Genomic DNA, 18,164 nt, shown 5'->3' with positions numbered 1-18,164 from the left:
GGCTCAGCAATTTCATTTTGATCTATTAATTGACTGAAGGACACAGTAATATTTCAATAGTGAAATGAGGTTTATTGGATTAACAGAAAATGTGTAAAATGCATCAAATGAAATTAGGCAGGTGCATACATTTGGGCACCCTTGTCATTTTGTTGATTTGAATACCTGTAACTACCTAGCACTGATTAATTGGAACACACAATTAGTTTGGTGAGCCCATTAAGCCTTGAACTTCATAGACAGGTGCATCCAATCATGAGAAAAGGTATTTAAGGTGGCCAATTGCAAGTTGTTGTTCTCTTTGACTCTCCTCTGAGGAGTGGCAACATGGGGGCCTTAAAACAACTCTCAAATTACCTGAAAACAAAGATTGTTCAACATTATGGTTTAGGGGAAGGCTACAAAAAGCTATTGCAGAGATTTAAGCTGTGTCCACTGTGAGGAACATAGTGAGGAAATGGAAGACCACAGGCACAGTTCTTGTTAAGGTCAGAAGTAAAATATTGGAGAGGCAAAGGATGGTGAGAACGGTCACAGACCACCTCCAAAGACCTACAACATCATCTTGCTGCAGATGGTGTTACTGTGCATCATTCAACAATTCAGCGTATGGGAGAGTGATGCGGAAGAAGACTTTTCTACACACACGCCACAAACAGAGTCGCTTGAGGTATGCAAACGCATATTTGGACGAGCCAGCTTCATTTTGGAAGAAGGTGCTGTGGACCGATGAAACAAAGATTGAGTTATTTGGTCATGACAAGGGGCGTTATGGTTTAGGGGAAGGCTACAAAAAGCTATTGCAGAGATTTAAGCTGTCAGTGTCCACTGTGAGGAATATAGTGAGGAAATGGAAGACCACAGGCACAGTTCTTGTTAAGGCCAGAAGTAAAATATCGGAGAGGCAAAGGCAAAGGATGGTGAGAATGGTCAAAAAGAGCCCACAGACCACCCCCAAAGACCTGCAACATCATCTTGCTGCAGATGGTGTCACTGTGCATCATTCAACAATTCAGTGTATGGGAGAGTGATGGGGAAGAAGCCTTTTCTGCACACACACCACAAACAGAGTCGCTTGAGGTATGCAAACACACATTTGGACAAGCCAGTTTTATTTTGGAAGAAGGTGCTGTGGACCGATGAAACAAAGATTGAGTTATTTGGTCATAACAAGGGGCGTTATGCATGGCGGCAAAAGAACACAGCATTCCAAGACAAACACTTGCTAGCCATAGTAAAATTTGGTGGATGTTCCATCATGCTGTGGGGCTGTGTGGCCAGTGCCGGTACTGGGAATCTTGCTCAAGTTGAGGGTCGCATGGATTCCACTCAATATCAGCAGATACTTGAGAATAATGTTGAGGAATCAGTCACAAAGTTAAAGTTACGCCGGAGCTGGATAAATCTGTGGGGTGCTTTGAAGCGGGCTGTCCATGCTCGGCAACCATCAAACCTAACTCAACTGGAGATGTTTTGCAAGGAGGAATGGTCCAAAATATCTTCATCCAGAATCTAGACACTCATTACAGGCTATAGGAAGCGTCTAGAGGCTGTTATTTCTGCTAAAGGACACTATACTAAATATTATTGCGATATTTCTGTTTGGGTGCATATTGCACATCTAATTTCATTTTGATGCATATTGCACATTTTCTGTTAATCCAATAAACCTCATTTCACTACTGAAATATTACTGTGTCCTTCAGTTATTTGATAGATCAAAATGAAATTGCTGATCCAAACACCCAATTATTTATAAATGAAAATCATGAAAATTGTCAGGGGTACCTAAACTTTTGCATACGACATATGTATATGATAGTGTTCACGTAAAATATATATCTATCCCTATATATCTATAGGAATAGATATACAGGTACAGGTATATAGAGCTATATATATAGAAATATGTATTTACAATAACAATAACATATTCCTGTATGTGAAGAACAACAGAATGTGAAATGTTAATAATGCTTGTCGGGTGCGACCAATAAGTGTTAGGTTATTTCTTCATTGAAGTCTATGGGGCAAATTGTGTTAGTGTGGTCACCATATCCTAAGTCCTGAAGTTATTGTGCGTAGGGTTACACTTGCATGCAAACATTTTACTTTAAACTTATACAATATGTGCACTATTCAATGCGTGTAAAAAGATTACTTCTAGTGAAGTATACACTCGAGCACAAGTGACAAATAGCGTGCCATTTGTAATCTATCCCATAATCAGGATAACACTGTATTTAAAATGGTTTATATTTACATTACTACTGTCTTTTTAAATAAATGCTCTCATTGAAATACATAGTAAATGTAACACATTCACTGCTTCTATGTGATTTCTCTTTGATGGATCCTCTTAGGACTGACATGTTAATTGGTATAATCATTAATATCACAATAAAGCTATACAATTCAATCATTAAAATTACCCTAAAGTTACACAGCAATATTTATATATAATATTATAACTGGTAGAGAAATAAAGTCCTTTCATAAAATTGCATTAAAGGGACAGTAAAGTCAAAACTAAACTTCCATGATTCAGATAGGGCATGCAATTTTAAACAACTTTCCAATTTACTTTTATCATCAAATTTGCTTTGTTCCCTTGGTGGTAATTTTGAAAAGCTAAACCTAGCTAGGCTCAAACTGATTTCTAAACCGTTGAAAACCGCCTCTTAGCTCAGTTAGACAGTATTAGTTCATGTGTGTCATATAGATATCATTGTGCTAACTCCCGTGAAGTTATTTATTGACTGCACTGCATGTCTGTCAAAAGCACTTAGATAAGGAGGCAGTCTGCAGAGGCTTAGATACAAGGTAATCACAGAGGTAAAAAGTATATTAATATAACTGTGTTGGTAATGCCAAAACAGGAAATGGGTAATAAAGGGATTATCTAACTTTTTAAATAAGACTGTCCCTTTAAGCAAGAAAACAACATTCCTCATAGCCAATTATGGATATCAAATTTTGTTATCTATACTATAATCAGGTTTGTAACGAGTCCGCAGCCGTCACCAGTTGCGCACGCATCCTCAAATGAATGTTGACTGCGTGAGGCAGCCAAAAGAATGTTGGCTGTGCGCTCAGCCAAAAGAATCCACCTGGATGCAGCAAAGCTGCATCCAGGTGGAATCCGAAAATGGCAGGGTGGTTTTTTGGAATCCACCTGGATGCAACGTAGGCAAAATTGAAGCCTTAAAAAAAAACCATGCAACCGTGCACACAAAATAACTAAAAACCACGTAACCACCCGCAAGAAATAAAAAAAACAAATAACTGCCCACACAAAGTATAAAAAACAAAACCCTAACCTCCCGCACTAAGTATTAACAAACACCTAAACCGCAACCCCCCCACATCGCAAAACAGTAAAGTAATTAAGCCCTAATCCGCAAATAACATAATTAAAATATTAACCCCTAAACCGCAAACCCCCCACATCGCAATAAATCTAATTAATCTATTAACCCCTAAACCGCCAAACCCCCACATTGCAATAAACCTAATTAACCTATTAACCCCTAAACCGACAAACCCCCACATCACAATAAACCTAATCAACCTATTAACTCCTAAACCACCAACCCCCCACAATGCAAATAACTAATTTATGTACTAAGCCCTCTAACCTAACACCCCCACATAGTAATAAACCTAATTAACCTATTAACCCCTAAACCGCCAAACCCCCACATTGCAATAAACCTAATTAATCTATTAACCCCTAAACCGCCAAACCCCCACATCACAATAAACCTAATTATACTATTAACCCCTAAACCGACAAACCCCCACATCACAATAAACCTAATCAACCTATTAACTCCTAAACCGCCAACCCCCCACATAGCAATAAACCTAATTAACCTATTAACCCCTAAACCGCCAAACCCCCACATCGCAATAAACCTAATTAACCTATTAACTCCTAAACCGCCTACCCCCCACAATGCAAATAACTAATTTACGTACTAAGCCCTCTAACCTAACACCCCCTAAATTAACCCCAATACTAAGTTACACTTAAATAAAACCAAACATTAAATTACAAAAAATTATCTCAAATTACAAAAATAAAAAACTAAAATTACAGAAAAAAACAAACAAAATTATATACAGTATATATATACAGTATATATATATATATATATATATATATATATATATATATATAAAAATCTAATCCCAATGAAAATAAAAAAGCCCCCCAAAATAAACCCCCCCTAAACTAAACTACCAATAGCCCTTAAAATGACCTTTTGTAGGGCATTGCCCTAAGTTAAACAGTGGTTTTACATTTAAGAATTACTAAATCCCCCCTAACAGTAAAAAAAACCAACCTACCAAACCCTCAAGATAAAAAACCTAACACTAAAAAACCTAAACTACCCGTTGCCCCTAAAGGGGCATTTGTATGACATTGCTCTTAAAAGGGCATTCAGCTCTTTTACTGCCCTTAAAAGGGCAATCATCTCTTTTCCATTCCATTAAATCCCTAATCTTAAAAATTAAAAATAAAAAAAAAAATCTTAAACTAAGCCCCAAATAGCTACTCACCGTTCCTGAAGTCCGGTGGCGAAGGTATTCTTCCAGAAGGCTAAATCATCTTCTATCTTAATCCGGAGCGAAGGTGGCGTGGAGCAGAGATGTGGAGCTGGCTTTCCCGATGCACGGATCCTCAGCAGCAGTCCTCAGCGGCATTCTTCAGTGGCGGCGGTCCTCAGCGGCGTGGAGGCTCCTCTTCATGCGATCATCCATCGAACACTAAAGATTGAATGCAAGGTACCCCATATTTATTGGGGTACCTTGCATTCCTATTGGCTGAAATTTTGAAATCAGCCAATAAGATGAGAGCTACTGAAATTGTATTGGCTGATTTGAACAGCCAACAGGATTTAAGTAGCTCCAATCCTATTGGCTGATTTCAAAATTTCAGCCAATAGGAATGCAAGTTACCCCAAATTGAATGCGGTACCTTGCATTCAATTTTCAGTGTACGACGGATGATCGGATGAAGAGGAGCCTCCACGCCGCTGAGGATGGCTGCAGCTGAAGACCGCCGCTGAGGAGTGCCGCTCCAGATCCGCGCATCGGGGAAGACCGCTCCGCACCTCCGCTCTGCGCTGCCTTTGCACAAGATGAAGATAGAAGATGACGGAGCTTCCTGAAGGAAGACCTTCTTCGCCGTACTTCAGGAATGGTGAGTTCCTATTTGGGGCTTAGTCTTAGAATTTTTTTTATTTTTTAGTGTTAGGTTTTTTTATTTTGGGGGGGTTGGTTGGGTGGGGGGGGTTTACTGTTAGGGGGTAATTGGTAATTTTTGTAAGTAAAAGAGCTGTTTAACTTAGGGCGATGCCCTACAAAAGACATTTTAAGGGCTAATGGTAGTTTAGTATTAGATTAGGGGGTGTTTTTATTTTGGGATGGATGTTTTATTTTTATAGGGGTTATAGTTTAGGTTTAAATTATTTATTTTGGATAGCTTTGTTTATTTTTTTCTGTAATTTTACTTTTTTTTATTTTTTATAACTTTAGCTTGGGGGTTTGTATTTATTAAACATAGACTGCCCTCTGGGCAGTCTTATCGCCTAGTATATAATAACACAATTCCCCTGAACTAAACAGGCTAGTGGATGAATTTCAGAAATTTCAGATGAAAGAAAAAAAAGGTAAAGAATTTCTGTGTCTGTTCACTGCTGCAATTTATCTACTTTTCTATTGTTTGCTCTATTATCTATCTATCTATTTATCTCTATCTATTTATCTATCTTTTCTTCTCCTACTGTCTTTCTCTGTGTCATGAACCTATCCAAAAGCTTGTCTGGAAAATGTATGATTAAACTTTTGGTTAGTCCCCAAATTGGCCTCTTACCTCAACTAATGTTGGGAGCAGGATCAGGGGTAGAAAGGAAGTTACCTATTAGTCTGGAACACTAGGAATTGTCATTAATTATCTGCCCCATCTGTTTGTCACACAATGCATCAGTCAGCTCATTGAGTCTCCAGCCTGCACCAAGAAGAGCACTGGATACAGTGAGCACCAAAGATTGCGTTTGTTCCAGTAGAGGCACAAATCTCAAAACTAACGCTGTAGATGGCACAACTTATTGTGTATATATCAGAAGTGATGCTGTCACTTAAGGAGCACCAAGTAAAATGCAGGAACGTATACATTGTCCGTAGTTATTTATGGTGATCCTGGTATACCTGATTCCTGACTTTTCTTTCTGGTTTGACTTTGGACTGACTTCTGGTTTACATTATATTTCTGACCCCTTGCTGTGTTGCCTGATCTCTTCTGATTCCCTAGCTGCTGACTTTTAATACCTATTGTCTCTTTTAGATCTCCCCTGTGTGCTTAATTACTGACTAACAATAGCTCCTGACCTCAGTTTTTCCCTGATCTGAACACTCAAAATCACCTCTTAAAACCTTACTTCCAAACTTAGTGAAGTTAACTACCTTTTACCTTTACACTGCCTTGGAATTCTAATTACACAATTACACCATATATTGAAATAAGCATATAATAATGTAAAATCATTTTTAATTTGTGACAAAACATTCCCACTACACATCAAATGATTTTAAATTAATAAAACTTACCTTTTTTTTTCAGTGTTTTTCCCAGTGTATTTGATTTAGTTTCTTTGCTTTTTTGGGAGGGAGTACATGTGTAGGTTTTACTGTCCCAATCATTAGAAGGGATGATAATGTAACTGACGAAAGAATATTTATCTTTAACTAACGCATGAGGAAAATCATATGATGTCAATGATGCTGATGGTAATGCTTCCCATATGAAAGGGCCTGGATGTGGAAATACATCAGAATAAAGGCATCCAATGTGAATATGATCTTTGCTCGGCATTTCACAGCATGGAACCAACGGGAAGACATTGCCTGATGACTTCTCAACTGTAATAAGTAGAAAACAAAGGAAATAATAAAAAAATATTATGATGGGATAGTATGGTCTGTTAAATGTAGCATAATGATATTTCCTAGATATAGAGATGCTACATAAAAAAAACTAGGAAAAGAAAAAAAAAATGCTATCACTTAATGTAAAAAAACATCTCACCCTGAAATATTCTTAGGCCACTGATTTATAGTTTAATATCCCACATGTGTTATTCCCTGTTATTATCTTTTTTCCCTCAATAATTAAAATTAGTATTTTAACATTCACTTTCCTAAGCATATAAATGCAAATAAATAATTGTCTATTTCTAGCTATGACTTGGTAATTTGGTTAAAGTTCCCTCTATTGATTCTTACATGGCAAGGTCAGGAATGGGGAAATGGAATATACGAGGAGTAAAACTTATTGACCTCATTTTTCTCTTTATAGTTAATAAATTATTTTGTTGACCTTTGAGAGAGTAAAAAAAAAAGAGAGTAAAAAAATAATAATAGCCTTTCCTGTATCTTGTATACACTGTCTAATCTTAAAAGTGTGTTTAAAGTTATATCTTCAAGCTCAATTTTATAATCATAAGCATCTGTTGAACCTTATGATTTGTTAGCATTTATTTTGAGAATGACTTCACCATTTGTCATATGTTTAATACATTTGGAGAGGTTGATGAGTCAAGTTTTCATAAAAAAAAACAATTGAACAAAAAACAAAATACTGCTCTGATTTAGAACATGCTAAACTCCACTTTCCTTCTTAACCCTAAGTTGCAGGAGGGATACTTTACAATCTCTGTTGGAACAACTGACCCTGCTGCATTTTGCAGGTCAAACTCACAACGGAATTTAGACGAACTTGTCCTCTATTATGAAAATGTTGGTATCCGACGATGAACCATAATATTTGGAACTTGCTTATTTGAATTTCAGTCTTTTTTGGTTATGGTCTGTAAAAGAAATAGCTACGCGAATAAATATTGGCACTCTGACAAGTCTTTTATGGGAATAATACGTTCTAACCAAGGTACCCTTTTGGGAACAAAGAGATTAGTGTCTTATAAAGAATGATCCTAGAATTTATACACTGTAGTTTTATGAATTGCGGCCTCTGTTGCTTACTTTCATGAATAAGGTCTGAGATATGTATACAACAATAATTTGCCATCAGCATCAGCTGATTACAACCGTTTAATGGAAATAAAATAAAAGGACCGACAAAATAAACGCTAATATAAGATATCTTTATTTTTACATCATACAAATTTACAATAAAATTCTGCAAAACAGCTCAGTCTTTTAAACTTCAGAATAAGAGTTTGAAATTTATTTACAGGATATTTTGATGTTCAGTACTCCATGTTGTGTTCATACTATTTGACCTGAAATAGACAAATAAAAATACAGATTATTACTTAGAAATATTTAAAATATCAGTTTGCTTCTTAAATAATCTGCAAATGCACTTATCAGGGATTATTATAATATTCATAAACATGTTTAAAACATTTAAAAAACTGCTTACACACAATAATTAAACCAATTTCTGATTTTCCCTTTTTTCAACCGGCTGCCCAAGATCAGAGCCTTTTATTCTTCATTTTGTTGAAGGTGGGAGGTACAGTCAATCAGACACCATGAGGCCTACTTATCAAGCCATCAACTGTGCTGCATTCGACGGCACCAATACGCTTGCCTGACATCGCCTAACATCGTGGTCGTGGACCTGAATACGATCTCCATATTTATATAAAAAGCTGTCAAAAAGCTGCGCACCAAGTATCGGGCGATGAGCAGTGGACTGTTGTTAACTAACAGTCATCGATCTCGCTGCTCTTCGGCTTTTTCACAGCTTTATTTGTATACTGTCACTAAGCACCGCCACTATAGTAAACTGTTTAACCCCTATCCTGCTACACCCGGACCCCGCCACAACTAAATAAAGTTATTAACCCCTAAAGCACTGCTCCTGGACCCCACCGCAACTCTAATAAAGTTATTAAACCCTATCCCGCCGCTCCCGGACCCCGCCGCCACCTACATAATGTTATTAACCCCTATTCCACCGCTCCTGGAGCCCACCGCAACTAAATAAATGTATTAATCCCTAAACCCCTGGCCTCCCACATCACTAGCACTTACTAAACCTCCTGGGCGGCGGATTGAAAACCAGGTACACTGGGCCGGAATAGTGGCGAGCGTACCTGCTAGATATTTGTTAACTAGCAAAAGTAGTCAGATAGGGCCAAATTTACATTCAGAACATCTGTAATGACGTAAGCATCTATCTTTGTCGGACTGAGACCGGCGGATCGTATGTTACGTCACAAATTTCAACTTTTGCCGGTCTGTAGGCTTTGATAACTAAGGGGAATCAAGCTCTCCACAATTACGCTGCGGAATTCCAGCGTATTTGTGGTTGACAGCTTGATAAGTAGGCCTCTATACCTCATGGACTCTAATAAAGAACACACTCCTACTGCTTTGTATTAGAAGCTAAGACCCATGACACCAAGCAAACAAAGAGCCAGGTTACGAGTGTAGCCCAAACATTTGTGCTCAAGTGATATCGGGTTTTCATGATTGTTTGTGCGCAGGTTAAATTGTAATGGTATTGCAAGTTGAAAGTAAATGCAAACGCGCAAGCGCAATCACGATTTATGATAGAATGATTACCGCATCCTCAGAGCTGTGGTTAACTGTTTCACGAAACTAAAGAGTGTCACTAAACACATCAAAAATACATTACAAAGTACAGTTACACTCATAATAAAACTATCTAATAAAAATTATATAAAAAAATATTGCACAAAAAGTTATAAGTACTCAAAGATCTGAGGTGTCAAGTGTTAGAAAAAAAAGGCAGGCAAAGGGCTTTAACATAGACATACATACATATACATCATATCATATTTATGTATTTATATGTGTATACATGTATTTACAGACATATATACACATATAAACACATTAATACATATGTATATATACATGTGTATTGGAGCCCTTTGCAGTTAAGTAGATGAAAACATGTAAAAGCATATTTATCCAATTATAATTTTTAATAAAGTATTATACAGTGTATTTACTTTAAATATTTCACATTCCAATGTTCTGCACATAGCATTTTAAATAGAAGAAAGCCAAAACAAAGCATCCACTCTTTAGTACTGGATTCAGACTTCCACCATATTTATAATTTCTGATCATAAAAGGATCCTCAGATCCCCCCTGTACCATGTGATAGCAATCAGCCAATCCCAAATGCATATACGTATAGTCTGTGAATTCTTGCACATGCTCAGTAGGAGCTGGTGACTCAAAAAGTGTAAATATAAAAGACTGTGCACATTTTTTTTTAATGGAAGTAAATTGGAAAGTTGTTTAAAATTACATGCTGTATCTGAATCATGAAAATTTTATTTGACCTGAGTGTCCCTTTAATAAACTTGAAACAGCTGTCCAGAAGGGTTTGTTTTTGCTGTGTCATACCATAAAGGAGAGTGCAATTGGAACCAAAGAGCATCATATATTGTATGTCTTATTTGCATTGCTTACCCAGAGGTCCCTGGTGCATTGGTAACACAGTATACAGAGTACATCTGGGGTAAAGCAAGCAGGGATACTTGCCTAGATTTGCTAATTTTCTTTACAATAATTATATGCCTCTTTTATGAAACAGTGGATTTTAATCTCATGCAACTCAAATGAGTATTGCGTTTTCCCTGGAAATATGCTTCACCAAGCATCAAATAAAGTCTATCTTCTGCTAATAGTTAAATTAAAGTTAAAGTTAATAAAATCGAAACAGCTGCCCAAAAGTGATTTGTTTTTTGCTGCACCCACCTCATAAAGGGGATTGCACTTGGAGGCAAAAATCAACTGATATTCAATATCTTATTTGCAAATCTTACCCAGAGTTCCCTGATGCATTAGTAACAATGCATACAGAGTACTTCTGGAGTAAAGCAAGTGGGCATACTTGCCTAGATTTGCTAATTTTCTATATAATAATTATATGGCTCTTAGTTTTATGAAATGGAAAAGTTTAATATCATGCTTTTATATCCACATAGAGGTCTATTTATGAAGAAGCCAATGTTGCGTCCGACCCTCTTACCTTCAGTTCTGACTGAAGCGGAAGTTAAGAAGCAGCGGTCCTAAGACCGCTGCTCCTTAACTCATCCGCCACCTCTGAGGTTGGCGGACAGCAATCAGCCCGATCGAATACGATCGGGTTGATTGACACCCCCTGCTAGTGGCCGATTGGCCGCAAATCTGCAGGGGGAGGTATTGCACCAGCAGTTCACAAGAACTGCTGGTGCAATGATAAATGCCTACAGCGTATGCTGTCGGCATTTATCGATGTGCGGCAGACATGATTTGCTACACCGGATCATGTCTGTCCGCACCTACATAATTAGACCCCCATAACTCAAATGAGCATTGCTTTATAACAAAATGAAACTCTAATTCAGATAATCTCTGCACCAAATGCCAGCACTTAATTGGCTTCAACTGTCACAACTCCAAAATATATATATACATTTGTGTTTTGAGTGGTTGCTCTTGAGAACCTCCCTTACAAGACTGAATATAACTATTTCTAAAAATACAATGAATGCATCAATTTTCCAAAAGGAAACACCATATTGACTTGTGAAAATCTTATAATGACTTATATACAGTATATCCCTTTAAATATTACATTCATAAAGCAGATTATGCTGTAATGACCACCAATTTACAAATACAAGTTTTATATATATTATTTTGTAAATCCATCTCACCCTACCTTGAACAAAGTAACAGTTGCACTGTAGAAGAGGCTCAGCAGGAAGAGCACCATAAATGTTGAAGTTGTGGCCCAGAGGTTTGCAATCTCTTCATCCACATCTACAAAAATGACCTGAACTGCAGAAATTTGACAGAGATGTAAGTCTTACAGTTATGCGACCACAAGCTGAGGGTGTATGGGATGACAAGAGGGTATGAAATATACTGTCATGCAGACAGGGGGTACAGACACACAAATAGATAGATAACAAAAAAATTACATTGGCTAAGGTATTGGTAAATATTTTATTCCATTCTGGATTTAAATTTTTTAAATTATTTTTTCCCCACTTTCTCATAATCAATCAATTTCAGATACCAAATATAGGGTCAGATTACTATATATTAGCTATATATTAGATAGTGTATATATGAGTGTAACATCATGTATTTATGCATTTTGTTGTGTTTAGTGAAACTTTAAAGGGATACTAAACCCACATTTTTTCTTTCATGATTCAGATACAGCATGACATTTTAAGCAACTTTCTAATTTACTAATATTATGACATTTTCTTCGTTCTCTTGCTATCTTTATTTAAAAAACAAGAATATAAAGCTTAGCAGCCAGACCATTTTAGGTTCAGCACCATGGATAGCGCTTGCTTATTGGTGGCTGACATTTAGCCACCAATAAGCAAATGTAACCCAGGTTCTCAACCAAAAATGGGACGGCAACTATGCATTACATTCCTGCTTTTTAAATAAAGATAGCAAGAACAAAGAAAAATTCATAATAGCAGTAAATGAGAAAGTTTTTTAAAATTGCATGCTCTGTCTGAATTATGAAATAAAAAAAATTGATTTAGTGTCCCATTAATTTTAGCCCTAACCCTTTACTCAAAGTCTGCAGTTGCGCTAACTCCACAAGCACAAATTTAGTTTGCACTTGTGCGGTTGCTTTTACTTTGAATTTAAAATATGCACGCAAGTTAGCTCAGACACACCACTTATAACATAGCCCATAGAGAGGCTGTATATGATGTAAGGCCTATTAATTAATTAATTTACTTAATTGTCAAAAATATTGTCTTGTTGAATTTTGTATAAGCATACATATATTTACATTTTTCACATGGAGACACCATCTCATCTCAACAAGTGATGCACTACTGGCACGCTGGCATTCTGTTCATTGATGCCTTTGTACATCACAAGAAATTGCAAGAAAAAACAACAACAAAGGCTTGATGCATATAAAGAGCAACAGTGTACCATGATTAAATATGTTTACATGATAAGGGTTAAGTAAACATATTTTAAACTTATTCTAATGCTAACAGGAACTGAATATTTATGCACAACTCATACTTAAGGACTACTTAGTGGATATTAAAGACAACTCCCTCATCTCCATTGTTTGAAAATGCCCTTTTTTATATTTCATCTAAGAAAATGACTTTATTGTCCCTTTAAAAAAGAAAGAATAGCCTGGCACAGAGTAAGTTTTTTTTAGCAACTAGGGTGGTTGAAGATCCAAAATATTTGAGGGAGCAAAATGTTTTCCTCAAAGCTAATGCTTATTCCAATTGTTATTTTTTCTTAACCCTCTTCTCCCTTATTCATCTCTGCTTGCCCTGTGTAGATCAGTAGATATGTAAAAAGATGGCTGCCATGAGGGGGAACTAATTGATAATTGATTGGGACAAACATTTATAACGTTTACTGTTTTCTACTTAAAGGAGCAATTTGCTAGAAGCATACTGTATGCTATCCATGACTAGACAGCATTGCTTTTGTGTATGGACTTGATTCCTCTTTGTGATATTTTACATGTAGACTTTTAGTGACTTTATTTCAGTTACGCCTCCCGAGGCCATATTATTTTGTGAAGTCTTGTGAGATTGTTTTCTTTGTTATGTGTGATAAAGCTAAGAAAAAAGAGAGAAATAAGAAAAGCAATAAAATAATCTGCATACCTAATAATAAGTCACTACCTTGTTAAATGAGGGCACCTGGCACTTTTGAGTTTTAGTATACAAAAACACAGCAGCACCACTTGTAATCTTCAGAATTCTTTATTCCATATCATGAAGTGGGAGCAAATAGCAGATAAAAGGAACAACGTTTCGGGTTATGCACCCTTACTCAGGTTCATTTTTTTCAAATTTTGAGTTTTAGGGGTGCTATAGTACTGAATGAGGGTTAATAACACCTCCGCGCAACCCTTATGAAGGCCACCAGTAATAACATAATTGACATATATTTAGAATTATGTTTTTTCCTATTGAACACACCTTACATTTGTTTAGTATTTATTATATGATCTCACAGGCATCTCTAGGGGTAAATTTATTAAGCTGAGTTCACGCCTTTTGTGCATACTTGGAGCAAGTTTGCAAAAGCGAGCCTGCTGCTACATATTTAAGAATCAAAAATTGCTTCTTTTTTCGTCTCCCTCATTCGGGGGGATTGACATTCCCTTCTATAGCACAATTGGTTGCACCGGAGCAGGGAGTTATATTGCCCAAGAATTCTCTTGTGTAATGATAAAGTTAGCCGTGCTATGAAACATCGCAAGTGTTGATTGCAGGCAGACAAGTTCACTACTTGCAAACCTGTCTGCCTGCAGAGATGGTAAGTTTATCCCTAAGAATGAAGAGGCTTCTCACTCTCTTCATTTCCTATAGAATAAAATCTGGATTGTCATAGTTTCTGATTGGGAATGCCTCTCCAGTCTTATTTAATCTAGGCCACTTTCCTCTTATATGAATTGGTCAATTCGCTGAAGCATATTTTTGTAATGAGACAGTGAGGTCTATTTATTAAATGTCTTATGAACCTGATCCGACAGTGCAGATCAGGTCCGCAAGACATCACTGAATGCGGAGAGCAATACGCTCTCTGTATTCAGCATTGCACCAGCAGCTCACAAGAGCTGCTGGTGCAACGCCGCCCCCTGCAGACTCGCAGCCAATCGGCCACCAGCAGGGAGGTGTCAATCAACCCGATCGTACTCGGGTTATGGAGCAGCTGCTGTTTCTGGCGAGTCTGCAGGCTCTCCAGAAACACGGGGCGTTAAGTTCCATACGGAGTTTGATAGATAGGCCCCAGTATATATTAATATATTTAATGCCTTAAAGTTTTTTATTTCTTAAAAGCAAGCAAACAGTTTTTCATTAAGCATGAGACATTATAAAGGATTTTTTCTTTTTATTAAGGTTAGTCTGTGCTAGAATATATGCACATCCTTACTTTACAAATATAGTGGCAGGTTTTTCTGTGCAGCACCACTGTGGTGGCCATGTTGGTAATCCTAGCAAAATATTGACAAATCCATACACGTTCCTTAAACTGTGAGCCTGGTTTGCAGAGCGGCACACAAAGGGCCAGGCATGATGCTTGGGGTGTGATGCCACTATCTATTGCAAGGCCCTGATGGGCAACCCAGAGGTGTAGCCCAGTCTCAGTTGAGATCTCTGAGCCCCAGTAGTTTCATCCCTGTTAACAGAAAAATGCCATCAACGTGCTAAATGGTATTTGGACTTATCAGACTAAAGGAGAATGAAAAGTGACTTGAAAATGTGCCTTTGTGCTTTTAAAATGTAATTCAAAGGATTTTTCTTCTGTTTGCAAAAATGATTATTGTTTTTTTAAAGGGTATCAAAGCTTTTATAATTTTCCTGTGCAAGTCATTTACTGGGATAGCCTGCATGCGTATGTTTTTCTCTCTTGTGAATTGCCAAGGATGTCATAAGTATATTGCAAAAATAATTCACTATTAGGCATTGAAAGTTGACATTTATGTATCTTCAATCTATAAGCATGATGCTGTCAATCTTAAAGTTGAATGAAATAATTTTGTTGTTTTTAAAAGAGGATATTTTAAAATATTTAAAAAATGGTTGTTTCATATTCTAAATAAAGCTATTTTTTCTTTTTTTCTTATGGAGGCTGGCCTCTGCCCAACAATACCACAGTAGGAGTTCTTAGTGTGCACAAAATTGCAGTTCCTGCTAGAAATTATATATAAAAATACCTTTAAATTCATATATGCTGCACTTTCATATGCAACTGATGAAATATTAGAGTTTCATGTTCTTTTAACTAATTGAATCCTCTGACAAACCCATTAAAGCAGAGGTTTAAAACCAGTTGGTGCAACCAAGGGTGTTCCAGCTCCCATTTGAAGATGTAAATAAAATAAAGTTTATGACAGTTATTCAAAATATGAAATGTTAGTTATATACATCTGATTTCCCAAATTGTCATTATTTGGCTTTGAGTTATGTTAGTAGAGTACTCGAAATGACAGATGCATTTGAATGAGGAGTGTGTAAAAAATGTTAGCATGTTATATTAATGCTGCAAAGCAAGAAAGCTTGAGAAAAACTTCTTTAGAAAATGGTCCTATTAATTTAATATGTAAGTGTGTGTCTCATCTAACTTCCCTAAAGATTTTCTGAATATCCTACAATTTTTTCCAGTGGTTAAACCAGGTGGACAGTAGTGCTCATTAATACAAATGATTCATTTCTTAGTAATTAGCAAGTTTGCTCATTTGCGTCAAATAGTTTTATTGACCTAATTTGTTAATTTTAGAAATGTGGTAGCTCCTTTGATTATGATTACAAGTAAAAATCTCAGCTATTAACTGGTATCAGTATGCTGACCTTAACTTTAGCATTGTGCTTTTGCAAAGTGAATGCTTATGTGGACAGTTGGCTAACAAGTCTACACAGTCAATTATCTGCATTTCAACGTTTAAGGCAATACTAGGGTTTGTAGAGTGTATTTCCTTGAAGAACAATAAAGATCCTTAGTTGCCACAGAAAAATAAATCATAGAAGCTCTGTGGAGCCCCCTATATACAGAGTCACAAGATGGGCTGCATGGTGCTTTGAAGAGGGGTTGGGGGTGCAGTGCACAAAACCCTTTACCAACATATAAATGTTATTGGATGGCAAAGTATGAGCTGTGGGACACATTCAGCTAAATTCTTCAGTATGAATATAAGCTACACCCATTTTATGTCACTGAAATAATTTATTAAGTGTGAACTAATGTCTGCTTTAAAAGCAAAAACAAAAAGCAGCAAATGCACATAAACAAAAAGATATTAAGTTTGACATGTGTTGGGGTCTCCATGGAAGTAATTGAACTAGAAATTATATTTTGTGGCCGACATAGAGGTAGGCCCATCAAATATATATATATATATATATATATATATATATATATATATATATATATATATATATATATATATATATATGTGTGTGTGTGTGTGTGTGTGTGTGTGTGCCATGTTAATTTTACATATTTTCTATTAATTGTACCCCTATATAAAATTACAGAATAAATAAAACGGAAATTACAAATATCAGTCAAAATAGTATGTAACCGTATTATTCAATATCCCAACTCTGTTTTTCTCTTCATGGAATACAGTCTTATTGTATATTATATGCATAGAAACAAGCATTTCTTAAATCGATTTTTTATTTCTAGTTTTCAGTATGCAGACAGGGTTAATTACAATAACTGTACAAGAACAGACAAACACACACAAAGGTGACACTTTTCCCTCCTTCTCCTTCAATACATCACTCAGGGACGAACAATGGGTGGAGACATCAGGTTGTTTGGTGAGGATTGTTAATAAGTATCAGACAAATTAAGGGTAACATTAACACTGGTTGGTTTACCAGATGACTTGTCAATGCTTCTTTGGATCATCTGTAGTGGAAGTGATTCATGACCAACCACACAGGTATAAGATGCCCCAGATTTCCAGTTATCAGCATTGGATAGGGTAAGCATGCTGTAAAGGTAATAGGTCTTTTTCCCATTATACAGCTCTTCCATGGGACTGGTGGTTTTGTATGATGAATTATCCACTTCTACATCACTCTCAAACCACTTAACAAATACTGGATAGGGAGAAAAACCCTTAACTAGGCATATAAACGTGATAGCCTCATTCTTTGCCAGTTCTTCTTGATGAGGTGGGTATAGGTACAAAGAAGGAGGTCTAAGCATCTCTCCTAGATGAAAGAATTCAAAGGTTAATAAAACAGGATCTGGCTTGATTTAAAGAAATTAGATACTATAGATACAGTTACATACACATACACACACAAACATATATATATATATATATACACACACACATATACAAATACACAATATATGCACTCAAACTAAATCCCTTGACTGCCAGAGAAAAAAGCATTGCAAAACCCTCTATAACAGCCAGTAGATTATCAATTTAATTAATATGAAAGTCTAGCTATTTAATGGCAAAATTTATCAAGTTTTACTGGTATATAAAATATGCAGAAAGCTGCAACATCTAGCCTGTACACAAACTGAATATTTAGCAGACTGATCTATGTGAATATCTTACCTTGTTCTTTGGAGAGCTTGACCTCCTTAGAAGAAGCCATCTGAGGATGTTTCAC

The 18,164-nt window shown here is 36.4% G+C and overlaps 1 protein-coding gene, 1 long non-coding RNA gene and 1 gene segment (V, D, J or C); all 3 read right to left on the bottom strand.

Annotated features, from left to right (window-relative positions):
• Positions 1-18,164, bottom strand: part of LOC128649177 (uncharacterized) — a 139,325-nt gene that overhangs the window by 98,517 nt on the left and 22,644 nt on the right. For both annotated transcript variants that reach the window (XM_053702290.1, XM_053702289.1), the window contains exon 2: positions 6,616-6,927. In XM_053702290.1, the coding sequence (XP_053558265.1) occupies positions 6,616-6,927 (312 nt within the window). The remainder of the gene's footprint in view (positions 1-6,615; positions 6,928-18,164) is intronic.
• LOC128649179 (Ig gamma chain C region-like) overlaps positions 1-18,164 on the bottom strand; it is a 430,619-nt gene that overhangs the window by 390,461 nt on the left and 21,994 nt on the right.
• On the bottom strand, positions 8,152-11,804 carry LOC128649181 (uncharacterized). Its single transcript, XR_008400651.1, has 2 exons — positions 11,720-11,804; positions 8,152-8,306 (listed from the first exon to the last, which is right to left on the bottom strand). It is a non-coding gene; the product is annotated as an uncharacterized LOC128649181 (long non-coding RNA).

The sequence above is a fragment of the Bombina bombina genome, chromosome 2, assembly GCF_027579735.1.
Source record: "Bombina bombina isolate aBomBom1 chromosome 2, aBomBom1.pri, whole genome shotgun sequence".
Classification (NCBI taxonomy): domain Eukaryota; kingdom Metazoa; phylum Chordata; class Amphibia; order Anura; family Bombinatoridae; genus Bombina; species Bombina bombina.
This window is presented reverse-complemented; position numbering and strand designations above follow the sequence as displayed.